A 22,642-nucleotide genomic window follows, 5' to 3' on the forward strand; every position below is an offset into this window, starting at 1 on the left:
GCGATTTAGAGCAAAAAATGGTGCGATTTGGGAATAAATCGCATCAATTAGAGCCAATCAGATTACAGGGACCAGCAGTGATTTCAAAATGGATGTAATAAATTGCATAATGATGTACCTGTAATTGAAATTGTTTTCCTTTTTTGTTGTTCAAGGCATTGGATTCAGAGCACGCTGATTCTCTCCATGATGATTGGAGCTCCAATTAGTGTTTACTTTCTTTGTTTAACCAGAATCTCTGAGACTTGTAAGGTTGTGGTAATAGGACTGGGCGTGGTACTAGAGTACGTCTGTCTCAGGTGAATGAATCCCCCTTATCCATGTGACTGTTGTATGATCCATGAAATGAGTATAATGTTAACGATAAGAGGGTCGGTGTGTGTGACCAATTTCCCTTTTTTGATCTTTCTGTCTTTCTGATAGTTTTTTGGATGGATTTTAATAATTTAGCAGGCCTTTTTTAATCATCATCAGGTAGTGGGTCGCTTGTGTCTAGCTATTTGTTATCTTTGTGCTGTATTCTTGCCTTTTACTTCGACTGTGTTTTTCCCGGATTGTGAAATTTATCCGAAAAATTGTCTCATGGTGTAGTGTTTGTCTGAGACACAACTTGAAGGCTAGACATACAGTTGATCCAGCTAGTCTTTGGTTATGCATGTTCTGTTTAGTGTGCCACTGTCTCTCTGTCTTTCCGTCCACCCGGCCATCCGTCATCCGTCAATTATTCGCTCAGGTTCTCAGTCAGTCAGTCAGTCAGTCAGTCAGTCAGCCAGTCAGCCAGCCAGCCAGTCAGCCAGCCAGCCAGCCAGCCACCCACCCAGCCACCCACTCAGCCACCCACCCACCCAGGCAGTCAGTCAGTCAGCCAGCCAGCCAGCTAGCCAGTCAATCAGCCAGTCACCAGGCAGTCAGTCAGCCAGCCAGCCAGCTAGCCAGTCAATCAGCCAGTCAGTCCGTTCGTTAATTAATTCAGTCAGTCAGTCAGTCAGTCATTCAGTCAGTCAGTCAGTCATTCATTCATTCATTCATTTATTCATTGAGTCAGTCAGTCAGTCATTCAGTCAGTCATTCATTCTTTCATTGAGTCAGTCATTCATTCATTCATTCATTCATTCATTGAGTCAGTCAGTCATTCATTCATTCATTCATTCATTGAGTCAGTCAGTCAGTCATTCATTCATTCATTGAGTCATTCATTCATTCATTCATTCATTGAGTCATTCATTCATTAATTGAGTCAGTCAGTCAGTCATTCATTCATTCATTCATTCATTCATTGAGTCATTCATTCATTCATTCATTGAGTCATTCATTCATTCATTCATTCATTGAGTCATTCATTCATTCATTCATTCATTGAGTCAGTCAGTCATTCATTCATTCATTCCTTGAGTCATTCATTCATTCATTCATTGAGTCATTCATTCATTCATTCATTGAGTCATTCATTCATTCATTGAGTCATTCATTCATTCATTGAGTCATTCATTCATTCATTGAGTCACTCATTCATTCATTCATTCATTGAGTCATTCATTCATTCATTCATTGAGTCAGTCAGTCATTCATTCATTGAGTCATTCATTCATTCATTCATTCATTGAGTCATTCATTCATTCATTCATTGAGTCAGTCAGTCAGTCAGTACATCAGTCAGTTTGTCTGTTAATTAGTAAGTCAGGCAGTCAATCTGTTAGCCAATCATTTAGTCTGTCTCTCCCTTAGTCAAAGAGTTTCGACCGTCACGTACCTGCTAAATCGGTCAAATCAAGCAGCTTACGCCTAATTTGAAACTGTTCAACCAACTCAAGGATCTTGATGTTTTTGCATTTCAGGCTTCTGGGATTTAATATGTTGCTTGTTTATCGCCGAGCCCGTCTCGCTACAATGAGTATCATTGGTGACCCTGTGACGGGTTCTCAGCTGCCTGGGGAGAGCCACACAACTGCAGAGGCTGTAGATATTACCACAGCCTAATCTCAATTAATTCGCAAACGTAGTACTAAGTGATTAACTGTTTTAAAGTCAAACAAACGTGATCACGATCTTCAATTAGAAAGAAGAGGTAAATATTGCAAGGAGCCACTGAGAAGTCAAAGAAAGCGCATCGTAACGGACTCGCGCGGAGAAACGCGCGTTTCCATATAGTGATTGGTTTAAGTTTTGCATCTGACGTGTTAAGAGAATGGAGAGGTCTTGGAACCTAACACGGATCATAGTAAAGCAGTTAAACCAATATAAACGTGGACTTTTACGACACGAGTCGAAGTCTTTGCAGGATCTCTGCCAGATTCGCGAAATGAGGAAAGTGACGCATTTGTCTGAAACTGTTCTCTCATAAGATATGCCTCTTAGGTGTGTGGAATATGAAGAGTCGAATTCTCTCCCAGAGAGGATAAAAAAATTGATTTCATTTTGTAAATATGCTACCGTGAAAGTCGTAGACAAGGAAGAGTTTATCTGTAAATAACGTTCTTAATAAGATTCTGCCTGTTTTATGTGTACACTCAAGTGTATATACTCGAGAGTGACCTCGGGTTTTTTTCTTTTTTTTTTAGGAAGTTCGCTTTAGCTTTAATTGACTTCACTCTGTTTTAGTTTCTACAAAGTGTGTACTTCATTGTAACAGTTTTCTTTGAAGATTTACACCCTCCTTTCCTATTGGCACTGAAGGAAAAAATTATTCTTCGTGCTGAAGCATTGAGTGTTGAATTGACCAACATTTTGCCAAAAAAATTATCCTTTTAGATGTCTAAGTTGACTGTGTTACAGCGGCCTTCGTGTGTTTGAGGAGTAAACAAACCATCTAAAGATAATATTGTCAAAATATAACTAATCAATTTAAAGTAGTCTTCAATCGTTTGTACATCACTTAAGTTTCAATAAAGTGAATTTCACTCTGCCCATGTGGCAAGGTTCGTACCTCTAGGAATTAGGCTGCCTTCACACTTGGTGCTCGAGCACGGTACCCGGATACGATTCTTGATGGGCACTAGAACACCAAAATTCGGGCACCCTTCTTGTACAAGGTCTTGACGTTGTGTTGAACCGAACGCTGAGTACACCAAGTGTGAACGCAGCCTTTAGTCATTCTGATAATTATTTCTTCTCAGGTTTTCGAAACCTGAATTATCAAGGGGTTTAAAAGCAGGTTACCGTCGGTCTACTGCATTTTATTGAGCCTGCGAGCATGTCGAGTTTGTGGTTTTCCTTACAGCCCCTGTTCAGACACAGCCTGAGAGAAACAGTAACCAACAGTAGGCCTTTTCAAGACACCTCTCACATGGACGGCTTTAGTAGACGGACTGCGCAATCAACTGTTTGTCCCAGGCTGAAACCATTTGCTGAATATTAATTACAAGTAGAGCAAACTCTGCTGAGACTTTCAGGAGGCACGATACAGCGAGTCAATTTAAATATCTCGTCTCTCTTTAGCCGTGTAAAACCTTAATATAGTGAGTTGTTTTGATGATTGACGATCAGTTTAAATGTTAGTCCAAGGTCGAGACTATTTGCAAAACTAGTTCCTTGTAAAGTGAACTATGTATGGGGCAAGTCAGAATATGAGTGAATTTGTGGCGATTGACCTTATATATTTTCCTTGGTGTGACAAATTTGAACTTTATTTTTTATTTAGACACGGTAAATCTATCAGATAAAATAATAATATTGCAATCTATTATTACAATTACAATCTACTTTAATCTATATAAACATGATCTAAAATTTAAAAGTGAAATAGAAAAAATAAAAAAAAAATTCTGCTTTACATAGATGCCGTGTGCGTTTTGTCGATTCAGACGAAGAGTTGCGACAACCATTTCGAAAAGATTGAAGTGATTTTGCTTACCGCAATTCAGGGGACAAGCTATTCCAGATAACGGATATTCCAGATAAGACACGGATCTTATTTCACCCCTGAATTTATCAAACATCAAGGTAACGGGTATAAAGGAAATGCTTGCGAACCCAAGTAGCTCTAGATTGTTAGATAAATTCTCCTTGTGAGTGTCTTTAGAAATGTTTAGAGAACTTACGGTGTAAGCGTGGTAAAGGTTGAATAGAACGAGACCCCGATGGCGAAGATACACGCAAGTTGCAAATAACGAATCTTGTACCCCAACTACAGCAAAATATGTTTTGTCAAAATGGGTTTAAGTGAATGAAAAACAGACGAAGAACCGAAAAACTTAATTTTCCATCGGATTGTAATAGTCACTAGCTTGTGTTTCCAATGTGCTCTGAAATGGAAGTCGACAAACATCTGTTTAATATAAGCTGCTACTAGGAAGAAACAATTTTAAACTGTATTTGACAAAATATCTTTTAAACATGGTTGACGTGTGGTTTGAATGAGGTACTGGATATTCAGGTGGAATCTTCGAAGATCACGGATGAACACTGATAAAAGCCTGTTAATGAAAACTTACTAATGCCAGTTGTCTCTCTGCATTTTTTCTTTTTTTTTTTTTCCTCTAAGTATCTTTCTCTATCTAAGCATCTTGCACATTCCGTTTTAGTTCTGGGGGCTGCTGAAGAACTAGTTCTACCCGTCCGGAAGTCTTAACTTGAACACTGAAGAAGACTGTCAAAATTTCTATAAATATATATTGGGTCAAAGTTCGGACTTTTGACGAAGCATTAGCATACGTAAAGTTACCTGTGCGTGGCGAACAGATTGAAATTATGTTCTAGAATTTTCTGCACAGAAAAGCGGCTCAGAGGGTTTGATTTAGAAGTTGGATAAAGCGGTGATTCCACTTATTTTGACAAAGGTAGGTGGTTTGTACACAAGGATAGAGTTAGGAATAGAAGATAAAACAAAGTTACATACAATCGGGAGATAAAATTGTCACGCGATACGGGAGTGCGGTGCACATGCCATCAAAATCTCAGTCCTAGCGCAACGAAAATTAAAAATTCTGTTTTTGTAACCGTGGTAGAGAGAGCCGTGACCGGATCAGGGAGACAATCAAAGAAAATTTTTTGCCTGTACTCGATCGTTAGTGACTGAATTGAAATGTAGTGGTTCAGTCACACACTTTTTACGAACCAATTATCGTTTATAATTGCTACCCTATCCATGCATGCGAGCTTTCGTCCTACGACATAGATAAGAGTTTTAATCTGAAAACCATGAAACTCGCTACAAAAAATATTTAACCTCTTCCCCATCACAGTCAGACACCCTCACCAACCGACAGCCATACTGAATTCTTTCTCAATAACCGGAAATAAGTTATTCAAGCCAACACGAACAATCGGGCTCTCGGTAATGTTTTATTTGAGCACGTATATTTACATCCTCGGTCGTTGGTTGACCAAACATAGGACATATATATACGTCCTTGGAAGGGAAAGGGTTGGCTTCTTGTTTTGCGCGTGACTGTCAATAAGCTGCTCTCAGGTCAGTTGGACAATGACACTTGCGTTCTCCGCTAGTAGAATATTTTAATGGTTGTGTGATGGTATGTCAAAGCTTCGGCCTGAAACTTTGCCAACATAGAGTTATAGCTGTCTTCAACGCGATGAAATAAACTTTAAGACGCGACAATTTGATTTTAAACATTCTGCGAAGACAATCGACACTTTTAACTACCTTTCAACTCAAGTTCACGACATTTAAATCAAAGAAGTGAAAATTGAACTGCAATCAAAAGATGATGAAATGTATGCATTTTATTGCTGTTCTTGTTCACCGAAGCACGGTACGGTCATGAAATCAGTATCATTACTGAGCACAGGTGACAACGTTTAAAAGACTTTCAATAACGACTTTTATTAAATTAATAAAATTTTTATCTTTGCAGAACTTAATCAGAATTCCGATATTTATTTCTTCGAGCTCCTTTCCCCCCGACATCACTAGGCATACTCAGTCCACACTGCTCTCTATACATGTCATGTTGTACTGACCCGGAAAATATGTTTAACAGTCGCAAGCCTCTTCAATTGGCGATCACTTTTTTTGTTCTCGTTTCAGTTTTGACTCAGCAGTGACGCCGTAGGGAAAAATTAGGTACGAGTTACTTCCTAGGGGTTTTAAACAATGAATTAAAGACTGCCTTACAATTGATATGGATGGCGAAATAGTTCATAGGCCACATAAGGAAGGAGGCATTGGGATTTTCGATTTCGCGGTATTCGGTTTCTGTGCCAAAAAACTTCGGTTTTTCGGTTTTGGTGTTTATTGCGGTTTGCGGATTTTCCGTTTTTTAGTATTTGGTTTTCGCTTTTCGTCAAAAATACTAATGGGTTTTCTGATTTAGTATCCGATGAGGTTTTCTTTGATTCATATTTGGGTTACGGTTTCTCTTCAATCTGAGAAGCAGTTTATGATGCACCTCCATTGATCTCGAATAGCTGCGAAACGTTTGTATGCTCCACTTGTCACCACTGTATCGGATCGATTAGGGTTTCGATGACTGGGATGCGAAAATTGATCGGTTTTGACGGTTTTGATGAATGATTTCTTCGTAAAGTTGACAGATTAAATTCAGGCGCTCGTGAATTAACTCCAGTTCCTCTAAGATTACGTTTCTCTGATGTTAAAAAAAGTGCTAAAAGCACTTAGAGCCGTCGTTAAGTTCATAAAACAGGATATGAGATTACCGTTTTTTTCCTTAGCTCGTCTTGCTATTCGCACAGTCTTAACACCAGACGCATACCATGTAAGACGCACTATCCATCTGTAAGGGTAATGTGTCTTTTATTATGAAAACGGCCATTGACTTATTTACCCTTTCATTCCCAAGATCTTACTAGCAATTCTCCCTACTGTCTGTCATACAATTATTAGATATTAGTTTAGAGAATTCTTATATTGGATTTATTAATAATAATAATAATAATAATGATAATAATAATAATAATAATAATAATAATAATAAATGACAACTTATATAGCGCCCTATCCAAAAGCTCTAAGGCGCTTCACAATCAAGGTAAACAGTAGAATAATAATCAAACATAATCATTCATTAAAATGACGCTTAAAAAAATAAGTTTTAAGATTACGCTGAAAAGTGTTAAGATCTATATCACGTACATTTTATGGTTTCAGGAATGTCATTCCACAGCTTAGGTGCAGAGAGAAAAGGCGCGATCGCCATAAGATTTCAACTTGCAGCGAGGAATCACTAACAAGTTCCTACTCGATGATCGCAAGGACTAAGTAGGCTTATAAGTTTCTAACAAGTCACTGATATAACTAGGGCATAAATTATTTAAAGTTTTAAAAGTAAAAAAAAAAGATTTTAAAAATAACCCTCTGCTCCACGGGGAGCCAGTGCAGTTCCCTTAGTAACACGGAGTAACGTGATCATGCTTGCGACCACATAAGATCAGCCGTGCCGCACAATTCCGGGCTAACTGCAATCTATGAACTAAATGTTTCGAAAGACCATATAACAGAGAATTAATAACGTCCTTATTGATTTTCTTTATTCCCATTTCTTGTCTGCTTGATATTGTATTGATATTGTAAGGAGAAATTCTATCTTGATCACGCATGGGAGTTAAAGGGCTACTCGTTTCGATACCACGTTAAACGTATCATGTAGACTGAGAATAAAAATGTGCGAAGAATTAACATTGTTGTACCGTTAATAGATATTACGAAATACCTGCCCTATGGACACGAAGAGAATCGCAAGAGGATTAGTTTTGGTGGCTTTCATCGTCCTAGCGAATTTTTCTTTCCAAGTCACCGGTAAGCGACTTCTTAACTGGCTTATTCATCGTACATGTTTAATACGATTCATATCATAAATGTGTCATGTGACCTTGTTTATCAGAAAACTGCATGGTTTTTAGTGAAAAATAGATGGCAGAAAGGAAGAGAGCCGAATGAACTAAGAGATGATATAGTACTCCTGGGTTTAGTTAAAAACGCTTTTATTCGGACCTGTTTCAAATCCAATCGACAAAGAATGTTTCCTTTATTTGTCCTACAGACTTGACAAAAGTAGCATTTGTTTCACTAGTATGTTGAAGAAAGTTGTCAAAGAATAGTTCAGCTTTTTTTGTTCATAAGGGAAAGCTGTTTTCTTTATCTCATTTTTCAGGCAGGACATGCTTCCTATGTGACTCTCGCAATGAGCCTTGTCCAGAAGATTCAGTCAATGGTACGAGAACGGCAACGTGCTCTGAAGGAAACGAATACTGTGTAGTTGTAAAGGATGGAAGACATGGAGAAACACGATTCTACAGAGACTGTGTCAACAAATGCGACAAGGAATTCGTGAACTGGGAGAAAGATGGCGAGGTATATTGCAAAATGTGCTGCGATAATGACCACTGTAATGTTGGCCGATGTGGGTCCCCTGCGGCATTTACTTTGAGTCGTTCACTGATTGTCCTTAATGCAATCGTTACATTTGGATGCATGTTTGCAGTTGCATAGAGCCAGCTGCAACAGCCAGAAGAATAAACACTTCTATCATTGTATGCTTCTGCTCGTAACAGAAAGACATTAAATGAATTCGGTTAGAAAACACTGATTTAACCAATATTTTGAAAAAAAAAAAAAAATTTCTCTACAAAAAGAAAAAAAGAAAGAGTTATAACACTACTTTATTTTTCTTCCCTTGACTGAGACTGCGCCAGACGCAAATAAGTAGACCGGTTATATCTCATCTAAACGCAACTGTCAAGAAGAACTTTTAGAGGAAAGAAAAAAATAGGACAACAAAGTTGTAGAACACCAGACAACTTGTTTAAAACGTGCTTTTACCTCTCTGCAAACATGAGCCAGAAACGGTTATATTGGCTTGGTAATCCCAAGTTCATTTAATTCAAGATCCGAAAAACCTTGGACTCTGTTGTCGAGATTTTTTGTCTTCCCTTTGGGGCATGTCATGCCGCAACTATTGATTGCACTACCAAACAACATTTATAACATAACCAAAGTAACGCGCGCACTCTGATTGGTCAACTTAGCGTCGCCCATTTTCCCATGGATGTACGCTGCTGACGTGACAAATGCAAAGACTATTTTTTCGCGCGCGCTTGTTTTGTTCTGGTCACGTAAGATTTGTTAAATAAAAGGGAACTCTTTAGCTACAATGTGTTAATGTTATGTTATAAAACAAATGGTAAACACCACAGCGTATACTATTGAGTTATGGATGCACTTGGGAGGTTTGCTAAGCACTCAAGAAGCTAGAGTCGCTCTCGGCTATCGCCTCGAGCGACTCTTACGCTTCTTTCGTGCTTAGCAACCTCCCGCGTGCATCCATAACTCAACAGTGTACGCTGTGGTGTTTACCATTTGTTAATTGGGTGCTCTATAGTTGGACACTCTCGGTACGTTTGTAAACAGAATGCAGATTTAACCTCAATAAAGTCAGAGTTGTTGCTTGCAATAAAAAATTGCTTTGCTAATATCAGACAAATTAAATTTAACGACACAAAAATGTCTATTGCTGAAAGTGCTGTTCTTTAGCTTTTTATTTTGTCGAGTTCCTTTTAGATAACGTTTTATCTTGTTTCATCCACAACCGGCATGTTTATGTTATGGGTCTTGCCGTAAGGCATCGCCATCGTATTGAGATTACCAACCTACAAGTCGATCTACTTTCTTTCTCTCATCTTTAGTTGCTTCCTCGTAATAAGTATTTTGCCGTTGGTCCGTATCATAAAGTTCTGTTTATTTCGTAACCTTCAGCCGATTACACTCGGGAATGCAAGGTTCAATAGTGAGTGTGTGGTAATGGAACAGGCGAGCAATGTGTCTGTCAAAGAGAAATCTATGGTCTTTTGACAAGTACACCAACTGTTTAAAAAAACATGATCCCTTCCGTAGAAAGAAGCAAGGCTGAGTAAAATTTCAGGGTTGCAGCCCTCCTTTTTTAGCGTTCGACCTACATCAAGCAATTTTTCACACACACATACACACACACGCACGCACGCACACACACACACGCACACACACACACACACACACAGACACAAAAGCTTGTGTTTATTTTAAGTACTTTTGGTCACTTGAGGACAATTAGCTAGGACCGGCTTTCCGAAGCATCTAGATCTTATTGGTAACTTCGTGTACAAATGTACAAGCCAGGTAAACAACGAACCGAAAGGCTAGATAAGCCTCATAAACACATGTGCCATGTAAGTATATAAAATATGAAAGTTCTCACCCCTAAATTGCACTTTTGGGAGACAAGAAAAGAGAAAAAGTCAGGAAAACCTGTGCCCTCGTTAAGTTTTTCAAAGCATATTTATTTCGCAATTCTAAGAGACCAGATGAAGTGGCGGATTTGAAGCTTCTAATAGTTAAAATTGTATTGCTTTCATCTCTTTCATCCCACTCGTTCCCTTCTGACCGTGTGTTTTCCAGCATTTCTTACCATCTCTGTTTGCACCAGCTATCCATTCTGGATAGGTAGATAGTTCTTCTTCGACTTCATCGTAAAAGGTCTGATTTGCACGAGATCGTTCTGAACAACAAAGGCCTCTCAGCTAATGCGAAATATTGGCTCTCCCGGGAGGGGAAATGAAATGATCGTGGTGGTTGATTTTTAGTTATTATTAGCCCTCACACCGAAACAAGGCCCACAATAATGTGTTAAAAAATTCTCGGAACCAAAAATTTCGGTCGCGGACATCTCAAAGCGTCGTCTTTGCAAAGCTTTTTTTTGAAGTGTGTTTCGGATGAACGCGCCTTTTCAACCAGTTATGCGCATGCTAATATAATGTGCACTCGTTCTGAACAGCCACTATCAGACATAAACAGCTGGGAAGCCTCTTCGGCCTGCGAATGATTTTAAAAAAGCCTTTTACTGCTGTTTCCCTCGGCCTTGGCGACACTAATTCTCATTTTCTAAGGCTAAGAACCTGTGACAAACTTGAGGCTAGGGTTACTCAAAAATATAACTTATAATTTGAAACTAGTCTTAGCCTACCGGATTGATCTGAAGGAATCATCAATTGCGTTGGATCGAATAATAGGTGAGTAATGTTGTTAAATACGGCATATTCTTGGTATTTTATTTCTGTCTGGATTCGGCATCCAGTAGTTTCCAATGGAAGACAAGAGAAGTCTTTGATATTGGATGACCAGAGCCTTTTTCTGAACAAACTAGTTAAGCATATTGATCTAACAACTTCATTTTAATTACTATATGATAAATCGTACTTTAAGAAAACACTCGGCTACGCGCGTCAGGGCGAAAATAAGCAAACAATAACGTGTCTGAAAAGTCCTTTCTCGTGTTGCTTCAACCTGTAATTCGACATTTTATAAACAGGTTCCTTAATTCTCTCTTGTTATTGTTTGCCTGCGCCGATTAAGCTCACATGATTCTTGTTGTCGACTTTCATCATGATAATTCTCGTCAATAACTCTTTCCTTCGTTTATAATTCATTTTGCTGCTTTCCTCGGCTATGCAATATTTATTAGTCTAATATCGATCACTACTGTGTAATACGTGATTAAATTTACTTGATATTGTAAATGTCTCATTCGTGTACGTATTTGTCATTAGGTGTTTTTCTGAAGTTACAAGCTCTAAAGGTTTTTGAAATGATAACGAATACTCGTCAGTATTTGAAACTAACAGAAAGCGAATGATGTTGAACAGTTCTTGTCAGCTTGAGAGAAAGAACTAAACATCTGAGTCTCCAATGAAGATTTGAGCCTTGAGCCTCGGTCTTGATTTGGGAGTTGTGTCATCTGAGTCACAGCGAACATTTTAATGTACTAAGTTCGTGCTTAAAGGGCTTTCTGCTCGCTGTAACCATCGGTAAAGGCGAAATTTGAACCTCTTGAGAATGGAAAAGATAGTTGAAAAAGACGTTGAACTCGTTATGTAGTTATCGAGTTATTTACAACATTTGTATTGCGCATGAGATTAAGATTTTTCCTGAAATGTTAGTTTACGATTTCGATCTGTTTGCCAAATTCGCTTCCTTGATAATTCATAGAAGAAGAATCTCATGTTAATTTGAATTAAACCTGTATATCTTTTTATGATGTAAATTTGGGTAGGTCTGATCTCATTCATATCTTCGTTAACTCATGTTGAATTGTTCCACTTATCAATCGAAAGAAATCAAGTCATAGAAACAGAAAGATTTTAAAATAAAAGGTTTTCATATGGGTGTTGCTTCAATTGAAGAAGAGTATTTGTTACGTAGGCTTTTAAGGACAACAGATAAATTACGAGTGAGACACCTAGATCTTGCTAAATACTGGACGACAAAGGAAACAAAAGAAACTTACCGGCCACAAACGCTTTCAGAAAGAAAATTATCGTGTTAAAACATTCGAAGAGGAACAACGGGATGAGTTTTCTGTCGCGTCGTTTTATATCAATATTTCACGATATCAATATATCACGACATCACCTGCACAGGTAATTAAGATGACTTCGAGTCGAACAGTTGGCCATCGCTGTCGATCTTTAGTGAAAGATTACTCCATTGTCCATACGAGATACGTTGAATGCAAATTTTACTTTGAAATCTTGGACCACAAACGGAAAATGAACAATGCCTTTAAACTCAAAGAAACCCGTGGAACTTTTAACCACCTCAAAAATTGTGATTGATATCATGCAAAGTTTGTATGGCTGATTGCAGGTGCTTGAAACAAATTTTACATGGTTGATTGCAAATGCTTGCTTTATATTAACTAGCTTTATTTCCTGTGCTTTCGCTTTTGTTTTTCGTTACACCCTCAGGTCTCTATGCTTATTCTAGTTAAGTGGAGTTCAGTCACAGAGAATTTAGTTCCACGCCTAAGCATACCTTCTTAGCATTCGTAATATGCATGAGCCGGATTTTTACTGTATGAGAAAGGCCGAATCCTAAGTAAGCTTTATTTTTTACAAATTAAGCACACTCAGAAGCAGCAATTTTAACGCGAGATAAACGAAAATAGGAAAAAGAACAACGAATCCCTTCCTAATCTTAATGTTATTCAGGAGGGTAGTAATAAGTTTAACAAATCAGAGCGGCTACTGACACGTTCTTGGCTTATGAAAATGAAGTCGCCTTAAACATCCCCTAGTTCACTTTCCAATTTCTTCGTTGTAAACATTGATCCAAATCCCTCGATGTATATAACGATGTATATGACCTTCTTCCAGACATGTAGCTTACATGCAAGAATGTGGCGGAGGAAATTTAAAGACATGCATCTACTTTGCTGATTGTAGAGAGAGATTCCTTTTTTGAGATGTTTATACCTCGAGGATCGAAAGTGAAGTAAATTGGTCACAAAGGAAACTGTTCACTTTTAAAAATGCATCGGTGTTCACGTTTCCGTTTTTAAACTTGAGAATTACATCACTATTTTAGAAACCTCAGACGGTTTTGTTTCTGAATGGAATCAGTCTTAACTTGTTTTATTGTGGATACATTGTCTGAGTTATCGGGCTTCAATTAAGGGACCAACTGGAAAAAAAGGCTTTTTATTCAAATTCTATGCGGTAAGAATGTAATATTTATTTCTTAGCTATGAAAAAGAATATTGTGCCATCGATACATGTCTTTAATGTTAGGAAATGCCTTCGAGAAGTAACTTGATTATATTGGATAAGGTTATTTGTCTTGTAGTTTAAAACCTGCACTGAGATTTTTGTCAAACTTTACTCATTGGTCGTTTTTCTTTACGGGAAGGTACTTTTGAAACAATAAAAGGGGAGTTCCCCTGGCCCGTTGAGGAGAAACGGTACCTAAAAGGTACCCATATAGTGCCTATGATATGATAATTTAGTATCCTTGCGAGTACTTGGTAAATTCGTGTTTCCGAAAGTTGTTCCTTTCCATACTTTAGGAAACGGCTCATATTTATCTGAAAGAAAGAAAGTCATCGGTCAATTCCAAGAAAGTGAAAAAGATATATGTCACTGTGCTCTTTTGCAAAAAAAATGGCGATTTACTTCTGAGCTCAGACCTTAAAGAAAAAGCCGCCATCTTTAGTCTTGGATAAGCGAAGTGTCGAACGACTATTACCTAATGTGCGCACCCGTAACTTGTGAAATTATGTTCTGTGAGGATGTGCAATCCACTACTACGGAATGACCCAAATAGATAAACATGATAGTAGCTGTAGGTGCAGTGATATGCGGACATAAGATAGGTAGTTGTCAAGTGATTGCCTCAGAAGTCGAGATGGCTTATAATTCAGTAAACATAATTGTTTATCCAGTGACTAGGCACTGAAATGGAGCTGTTATAGTGCAAAATCATACGGTTTTCATGATTTTCCTGATACTCACATCTATATTTTTTACTGGGAGCACTTGTAACACGTTATCTGTACAAAGAAATCTTTAGTTAAGGTCTCTAATATCTTTTCTTTACCTTTTGGAAACAAGGGGGATGGAGTAGGTGTGGAGTTATGAGCTCAAACCCTCTCCACCCTGGACGAAATCTTCTTTGTTAACTATGCCTCAAAATTAATGGGCAAAGAGCCAGGTAGAGTTTACTCTTCGGGGCACATTAGATTTTCCAATGAATCAATAACCCATCCAACATTTCTATGGTGTGAAAGTGGATAACCGAATCTTGTCCGTTTTGTTCGAAATGTTCTAGTTTGTGGTAAGACTCGGATTGTTTTGATTCTCAGTTGAAGAACTGAGCCTCTGCATGTTCTCAAATAAGCTGCGTCACTAGATATTTCTACCTATTCAACTTATTTCCTGCGACATACCGACAAAGTACAAAGTGAAGGAAACTAACGCAGACTTAAAGCTTAGAAAGATAAAAATACACCATGAAGAGGCAGCAATAAGAGATGACTGAGGGAAGCGGTTGAAGGGACCTTCAGCAACAGCGACATCGGCAGAATTGACCTTTCCAAAAAAATTTTGAGATAGTTGTATTCTTCTCAATTTTTAGAACGGGAGGCTAAAAGGGCGAGTTTTTCACAATTCGTATCCGAGGGAAGAGAAAGATTGACGTAGATGAAAGTGATGAACCCATGAAATCTTTCGATATTTCTTAGAGAAATAAACTATGCACACGATTTGATCAAAGTTCTTCTTCTTCTTTCCATTGACTCATGAAACTCCTTCGTGAGAGATTTTAGATCACCTTCTCTCTCAGAGAGGGTAAACTGACTTCTAAGATCTTAATTACAGAGTATCGTGCTGTAACTTTTTGCAACAGGTTCACCTCGTAATAAAACATCTCCCCTGATTCTTGAAAGTTATGCCTGCTTCAAATCACGATCGGAATAAACAGTCAGTTTCCTTTGCAAACCTCGCCAGCTCACCTCACTGCAATTTGACTGCTTTAACCTTACCTCTCCGCCCGCCTCGTCTAGCTTTTGCTATTTGCGGGTGGGGATGGCAAACTGATGTGCGTGGAATAAATTTTTGCAACCGCAGTAATCTTGTGGGCTTGGACGAAGTCTGAACTTTCTCTGCAGCTTATTTCGTTCTCGAACGAAACCGGGTTTCCATGTAGAGTCATCGAAGTGCGATTTCAATTCAAACTCATTAAAAAAATGAAAAACAATCAAGATATCTACAAAACATTGTTTTGACCTATTTGCATCCTGACTGACGCAAATTTGCATCACTCAATGACGTTAAATGGACCGCCTTATTTGTACCGAATTATGCATGAGATAGACATTCCACGCAGCATTAACTATATTGGAAGAGCCGAACTGGTTTGTGACTGCAGCCTGCAGTTGTTCTGTTGTTGGTAACAGAAGAAAAATAGTGACTGAAGGTAGGGCTGCATGATAGTGACATGTTTGAGGCTGCCGGGTAGTAAGTCTAACAGAAAGCGAAAGTAAAACCACCTGATTCATCTGACTTATGCAATATTAATAAAGAAAATATGTGGTTGGTTGGCTTATTAACAGCAGTGGTCTGTTGCGGAATACATCAGACCAGTTTTATTAACGACTAAATCAGAAATAAAGCATAACTTTTTATTTTTACATTTATTTGCAGCATCTTGATGCAAGATGTCTCTCTCCAAAACCGCTTATTTGCCATCCTTGAAAATGTTTATTATTTGGATGACGCTTCTTGGATGTTTGGCTGTGAAAGGTAAAATGTCTCATGACATTCAGTGAAGAGAAGCACTTAGGCCCCTGTCTTTCACTATTCGTTACTTTCAATATTTGCAAAGAAAATGGATTTGGTTTGCAAATTTACGAGCTACGTAAACACAACCGTACAGGCTATGTCTGCTTCATAAACAGGTGTTCCAAGGAAATATCCAATTTATTAATGTTCTCACCGCTAAATTTCACAATTGCGGGGCACCGAGAAAGTCTGAATTCAGATGAAATTGAAGGAGTTTTTTCAGTCGAATTTTCTCGGTGTCTATGACGAACTTGGTAAGTCCGTCAGTATCTGCAGATCTAGACAAGTGGAACATAACAAAGCCGTAGTTAGGAGCCGCGGACAGCAGACCTCATGTGCGATAGGAAAAAAGGGATAAAAAAGGAACAATTTGAGGTTTACCAGCTTACCACCAATAGCATATTTGAAAGAAATACTGAACCCCTAGCCTTGAAACGTTAATAAACGCCTTCCTTTGTTTATGAGTTTTTGCGTTCTACAACGTAGAAACGAGATAAGAAATGTTTTAAATAGAATTAGTACCTTAAGTTTTGAAAAAAACTTGCGTGCAGAGATTTATTGTATTCAAAGGCGATTTGCATGTTCTTACAGTTCTCGCAAACTGTGCCGCTCATACAAGTTCGACGTCAATTAAAAAAAAAAACACTCATAGCTTTGTTTGCGAAGACAATAGGGGGAACACGTCCTACGCGTACGTTCAGCCAAAAGTTTTAATTTTTTTTTTTTTTTAATTTTTTATTGTTACAAGATTACGAAGCCAGTCAGGTCTAAGATACAAGAACGTTTTAGAATTTTATTTGCGGTTTTGGGGTTCGCCAGCGATACCTTGCGATTGTTAATCGTGCCTACAATAACAATTCCTCCATTCTTGTTCGGTCTTCCAAAAAATAATGACCGGCAGCCGGATTTTGTGATCGGGCAAGTTCCGTTTTGCAGCCAAGGCTTTTGAAAGTGGAAGTAAGCACTGGAGTGCCACTTCCATGGTTGAATCGTCAACCAATATCTGATGTAATATGAATGATTTTTAGCCTTTGATATGAGACCTGTCGTTTTTAATTTATTTTTTGACTGTTTACCAAATAAACATTACTCGCAGCTTGCATAAGCACAAATTGAACAAAACAACGTTTTAAACGACTTTAGTCTTGCATTTTTATTAGTTTGTTAGGATCCCTCTTGGAATAACAATGTCATATTCGAGCTAGAAATCTCGCCCTTTGAGTTTTCGCAGTTTTACATGAAAGAATATCAACTTAAGGATACTTTGAGACAAATGAAACGAAAATTCGTGCCTTTGAAAGAATGCTTTGGAATTTTGTTTTACTAACCACTCACAAATGCCCTTAGGCTACAAGTTTATTATCAATACTTTGGTATTTGTTATCTTGTGGCCTCTTCGACAATGCTCTGTAATATTTCCTACTATTCACAAAGTACTTGTTATCCTCCAAGTTGCTTTATTTTCCAATTCTGATTCAATGCAAATGGAAGGAGGAACTTTTTTCCTGAGGAGCTTGGAAAGGATCGTGAACTGGAATGATTATCGATGAAAAAAATAAAAGCAATTACAATGACAATGAACCAAAGAGAGGACTTTAGACCCGCAAACAGCTCTTTTGTCAGACGAAGGTTATTCAACCTAAAAACATTTCAAGTTTCAATTACATCTTTCGTAGTATAGAGGTAAATGATAACATTTTCCTGGCTCAAGTTCCAGAAATTGCACAGTTATTCGAACCAATTCTTTATTCTGCAAGTTGGTCTTTTCTTACGCCTACGCAATTTCGCCACTCAGAAGCAGCTCGAAATAGTAATTAATTAAACTGTCGAAACGTGTCTGTTTTTTAATTATGTTCAGACGGTTTTCTTTTTCTCCCATCGGCTTTTCCCACCGCAACTTCTTTGTTTTCTGGGTTCATGTGACAAGGTAAGCCTCTCAATGTTTTAAGCTCCGTCATGACTGCTCCATTTAATGGAAAACTCAACTTTTCCTATTGAACTACTAGGCTGATCAGGCTACTTAAGAAAACAATTTGTCCCAGCAAACTAACCTTTATCATGCTAATTAAAAAAAGCGGCTTTGCTTTTATTGTTTTCTTTTATTGTTTGAGGGAATTCATTTTCACGCTCTTCCAAGTTGAGAATGACAATAACATTTTAGAATGAACTCTAGAATTTTCCAAAAAAAAAAAAAGATAACTCAACTGAACTTCAATTTGCAATGAATGTTTTCAGCTCTATGCAAATGAACAAAAATCGCTTTTAATTGTTATTGTCTTAAGTTACGTATGTTCCTTGCACTTTCTTAACCTTTCAACGTTTTAGCAAAATGGCTCTGATGTACATATATGTAGAAAAAAGTTTTTAAAGAGTTCCTTGATATCTTTGTTACTTATTTTGTCAATGTGACCGCTGGTCATCCATTGACCTCAAAGCGGCTATCAGATGCTGAGTCATAATGATTGAGTCAAGTTGTTTTCAGTGGTTACCGCTGATCAGTAATCGATTACCGACCACAGATTATATAACTTATGGATAGATTATGTAATCTAAGGTCAGTCAAACATTTCTGATTGATACTGCTAATAGATGGCTAATCGCCCGTTTCTGACGGCAACTAGAACGTCGGAAACTTCTGAAAGGTCAAGAGCTCTCCCGAACCTTAAACAAAATTCGCGAAAACGGGTTTTCGAGAAGGTGAGAGAACAGATCTCCCACATGGTCCCGGACAAAGTTCAACATGTTTAACATTTCATTTGTGTTGAGAGCTTCTCAGTGTACAACAAAGCTTCTATTCCGGTTTATTTGCTCCTAAAAAAACATACCCGTACTATTTGCTCATGTAAGCACACCCGAGCTAGTTCAACATTTTCGATTGATACTGCTAATAAATGGCTAGTCGTGCATTTCTAGCGACATTTAGAACGTTCGAATGTCTAAGAGGTCAAGAGCTCTTACGAACCTCAATCAAAATTCACGAATGTGAACGTACAGATCTCCCTTATGGTCTCGGACAAAGTTCAATATGTTTAATATTTTATTGTGATCTGAGTTTCTCAGCGTAAAACAAAGCCTCTTTTCCGGTTTACTTGCTCATAAAAACATACCCCTAAGAGAGAAGGCCCTTTGACACGCTAATCCTCTCCTGCTTCCTTTGCTAGAACTTGAAATGCTTCACAAAAGACACGAGTATCATCGCACGTCACGGCTCGTGCATCTTTAAAACGTTTGCCAATGTTTCCAAATTTATAATTAGTAATTCAGGTAAACTTTCTCGATCTCAAGTTGTTCTTATTCAATTTTGGTCTTTCTATACAAGTTTGGTACCTATGACCTTACCAAGGAAGGAAAAAATTAGTTCAACATTTTCGATTGATACTGCTAATAAATGTCTAGTCGTGCATTTCTAGCGACATTTAGAACGTTCGAATGTCTAAGAGGTCAAGAGCCCTCACGAACCTCAATCAAAATTCACGAATGTGAACGTACAGATCTCCCTTATGGTCTCGGACAAAGTTCAATATGTTTGATATTTTATTGTGATCTGAGTTTCTCAGCGTAAAACAAAGCCTCTTTTCCGGTTTACTTGCTCATAAAGACATACCCCTAGGAGAGAAGGCCCTTTGACACGCTAATCCTCTCCTGCTTCCTTTGCTAGAACTTGAAATGCTTCACAAAAGACACGAGTATCGTCGTACGTCACGGCTCGTACATCTTTAAAACGTTTGCCAATGTTTCCAAATTTATCATTAGCAATTTAGGTAAACTTTCTCGATCTCAAGTTGTTCTTATTCAATTTTGGTCTTTCTATACCAGTTTGGTACCTATGACTTTACCAAGGAAGGAAAAAATTAGAATAATGTGCTTCAGGCAGAAGCAATATTTTTCTTCACAGTTCCTGCATCTTGAAAATTTTACCAACAGTTAGTTGTCATTTGCAATTCGTATAAGTTTTGTTATCATAAGTTGTTCTTGTTTCATATTGGTTTTGGCCTACCACAAGGTAGGCACAAGGTGGCTGCCTTTGACGAGGGAAAAGGCAAGGGAAAAGAGAAAAACAATTTATTTCAAGGCCGGATCTTCATCGTTCGCTCCAGTTCTTGCATCTTGAACATTTTGCCCAAATTTCTAAATGTATGATTTGCAATCCGCGAGATATTCTTCACCCTACATGTAAGTTTTCCTTATTCAGTTCCTTTGCGGGACTGCTTTACCTTCAACCCCTTAAGTGTTTTGTGTGAGTCTTATCCTGACCAAACTTCTTTTTATTATTGGCTGAATCGTTCGAACGCATCGTCTCAGAGGAAGAATTTTGTAACCATTATACAACTCCTATTCATTTTGTAATCATGCTTTGCCAATGGAAATGTGGAGCATTCCTGAATAAGCATATAAATAAAACACCTACAAAATCTCTAAGGAAACCATTTATCAGTTGCAAAAAAGCCTCTCGGCTTTTTTCAGAGCTAAACCTTTATGAGATACTCGCTAAATATGGGAGTCACAATATGTCTCATAGATACGAGACACAAATTTGTTAAGTCTGAAGTGATAAATTGATTATAAAGCATTTCAGCTGAAGAGCTGTGATACATATTTTCAATTGCGTTCACTCGGTTTTCAACTTAATGTTATCTTGTAACAAAAGAATGAACGTTTTACCTTATTTAGGTTCTGAGCTCGAGGCTGCTGGTAGCGGTGCTTCTCCGCTCATCTTCTATGCTAACCGAGACAGTATCAGGTACATAAGCACAAGAAACGTTTCAGTGCAAGGAGTTCTGATATCGGGTCTAAATGAAGTCAGATCTTTGGCCTTATATGTAAGGCCTGGTTGGATTTTCTGGAGTGAATATGGCAGTACCACAACTATTAACAGAATGCGTCTCTCTGCCGGTGCCACCAAACAAAAAATATTAGATGGTTTGGGCGAGGTGCATGACATTGCAGTGGAATGGGAGTCTGCTCTAATCTACTGGACAGACTATTTGCACGAAACAATTGAAGTTGCTCGCATTGATGGGTCTTACAGAAAGACGCTCTTTTGGGAAAATGTGGCAAATCCTCGGGCAATCGTGGTGGATTCTCGGAATGGGTAAGTTCAGTTAATGGTTATTTAGCGAGCGTAGTTACAAGTAGCAATAGATTTTAAAATATCGGAATTTCAGTGAGTATTTTAGAGTTTCTACGTAGTATATGTTTACTGAACAGAACTGATTGTTATCTGTAAAATCACATTTGCCAAACAAATCTAGCTTTCATAGAGCTAGCAGATACTTTAAATTTATAACAGAAAAGACCATTTGGTCTTGATAGGAGTAGATGTGTAACGAATTTGAGAAAATAAATGATATTTCTGAAAGACACCAGGTAACTACCGACAGTAACTACCGTCATTTTCAGTTCAAGAATATTTACAAAGTTCGAAGTTGAATTTAAATTGTATACTACATAATACTCATGGAACAAACAACAATAGAGACAAAAAATTATGTACGCAATGGCCCATTTCCGAATTACCCTTGGCCTCATTTTCAAAACGAGTCCTGGTGCTCATCCTTTCATATGATAATACGTTTCATTCACATGCAAATTAAACTCATTTTCACAAGAATGGTTGAGCACCCTCGTTTTGAAGAAGAGGCCAAGGGTAATTTGCAAATTGGCAATTGCAAAGAAAGGTGTAGATTGACATGATACAGTTGATGATTGAGGGTAGGTCGCTCCTATATTCAATGAATACGTATATTCCGAGGTCGAATAGCCAATCAGGGCGCGCCTTCAACGCCATCCACTGTTTTGGTATATATGTTGTAGTTCAATTTTATCCTTGGTTCAAATTTTATTTTCCTTTGTTTCAAACTCATCATAATACATTAACATGACCGAGAACAAAGGAAAATAAAATTTGAACCAAGTATAAAATTGAACTACAACATATACAACGCTGTGGTTTTTTTTTTTCAGTTACATGTACTGGTCTGAAACTGGATGGGACTATCCCAGGATCGAACGAGCTACCCTTGCTGGAACGGAGAGAACAATCATAATGGAAGAGCATCCAGGAATTATTCCAAAACTTTTAATCAATGGTTTGGTCATAGACTTCTCTTCTAATCTGTTGTATTGGGTGGATGCACAAACTGATATCGTAGAGCGAATGAAGTTGGATCAAACAAATAACGCGGAAACGGTACATACGACCACAAGTCAAAATTTGTACTCCTATGGTCTGACATTGTACGAGGATATTCTGTACGCAAGCGAGCTACGAAGCCGTAGTATCGAGAGGATAAATGTCACTGCAGGAGAACATTTAAGGAACATGGGGTGGTTGACCGAAAAGATGACCTATCGTATCGCTCTGAATAGTTCATCTAGGGAGCCGTCAGGTATGTTGAAAGCACTTATTGAGGTAATTTTTTAGTTATTTTTCGCCACGCAAGAAGATGTAAATATTTTTGAATAATAAACCGTGGTGATCGTGAAAAGAAAATTTACAATCCTCATCTTTCCCGACGAAAATATTGTCTTTGCAAAACTCCTTAGTTTTCTTTCAGAAAAACAACATGTTCTATCATCATAG

General features: G+C 38.0%; 3 protein-coding genes and 1 long non-coding RNA gene across 9 annotated transcripts in view; 3 read left to right on the plus strand and 1 right to left on the minus strand.

Annotated features, from left to right (window-relative positions):
• Window positions 1-2,904, plus strand: part of LOC111327816 (uncharacterized) — a 20,733-nt gene extending 17,829 nt beyond the window's left edge. For both annotated transcript variants that reach the window (XM_088759129.1, XM_088759130.1), the window contains 2 exons: window positions 156-299; window positions 1,836-2,904. In XM_088759129.1, the coding sequence (XP_088615255.1) occupies window positions 156-299; window positions 1,836-1,977 (286 nt within the window). In that variant the 3' untranslated portion in view covers window positions 1,978-2,904. The remainder of the gene's footprint in view (window positions 1-155; window positions 300-1,835) is intronic.
• A 1,716-nt stretch (window positions 2,905-4,620) lies between these two features.
• On the plus strand, window positions 4,621-9,372 carry LOC111327821 (uncharacterized). 3 transcript variants are annotated; one of them, XM_088759131.1, is made up of 4 exons: window positions 4,639-4,775; window positions 7,064-7,163; window positions 7,612-7,711; window positions 8,067-9,372. In XM_088759131.1, exons 2-4 carry the CDS (start codon window positions 7,158-7,160, stop codon window positions 8,402-8,404), a joined length of 444 nt encoding a protein of 147 aa, XP_088615257.1. In that variant the 5' UTR covers window positions 4,639-4,775; window positions 7,064-7,157; the 3' UTR covers window positions 8,405-9,372. The 3 variants fall into 3 exon arrangements, with proteins under 3 accessions (XP_022787843.1, XP_088615257.1, XP_088615258.1); XM_022932108.2 differs by lacking the exon at window positions 7,064-7,163 and having other exon boundaries at window positions 4,621-4,775; XM_088759132.1 differs by lacking the exons at window positions 4,639-4,775; window positions 7,064-7,163 and adding an exon at window positions 5,252-5,407.
• Window positions 9,373-10,210: 838 nt separating this feature from the next.
• LOC111327825 (uncharacterized) lies at window positions 10,211-15,595 on the minus strand. The gene is made up of 2 exons (XR_002694570.2): window positions 12,231-15,595; window positions 10,211-11,772 (listed from the first exon to the last, which is right to left on the minus strand). It is a non-coding gene; the product is annotated as an uncharacterized LOC111327825 (long non-coding RNA).
• The window catches only part of LOC111327840 (uncharacterized), a 55,631-nt gene continuing 43,733 nt past the window's right edge, over window positions 10,745-22,642 (plus strand). Inside the window, exons 1-4 of one of the 3 annotated variants that reach the window (XM_088759127.1) lie at window positions 10,745-10,956; window positions 15,922-16,020; window positions 20,731-21,151; window positions 22,024-22,448. In XM_088759127.1, the coding sequence (XP_088615253.1) occupies window positions 15,936-16,020; window positions 20,731-21,151; window positions 22,024-22,448 (931 nt within the window). In that variant the 5' untranslated portion in view covers window positions 10,745-10,956; window positions 15,922-15,935. Of the gene's footprint in view, window positions 10,957-15,598; window positions 15,695-15,921; window positions 16,021-20,180; window positions 20,233-20,730; window positions 21,152-22,023; window positions 22,449-22,642 lie in introns of those variants that run through there. The other 2 variants (XM_088759126.1, XM_088759128.1) reach the window with 2 other exon arrangements.

Source organism: Stylophora pistillata, chromosome 4, assembly GCF_964205215.1.
Source record: "Stylophora pistillata chromosome 4, jaStyPist1.2, whole genome shotgun sequence".
NCBI lineage: Eukaryota > Metazoa > Cnidaria > Anthozoa > Scleractinia > Pocilloporidae > Stylophora > Stylophora pistillata.

Excerpts from the sequence above, each read along its gene's own strand:
- LOC111327821 (XM_088759131.1), top strand. Across the intron at positions 7,712-8,066 it reads TTTTTCTTTCCAAGTCACCG|GCAGGACATGCTTCCTATGT; the intron begins GTAAGCGACTTC and ends CTCATTTTTCAG.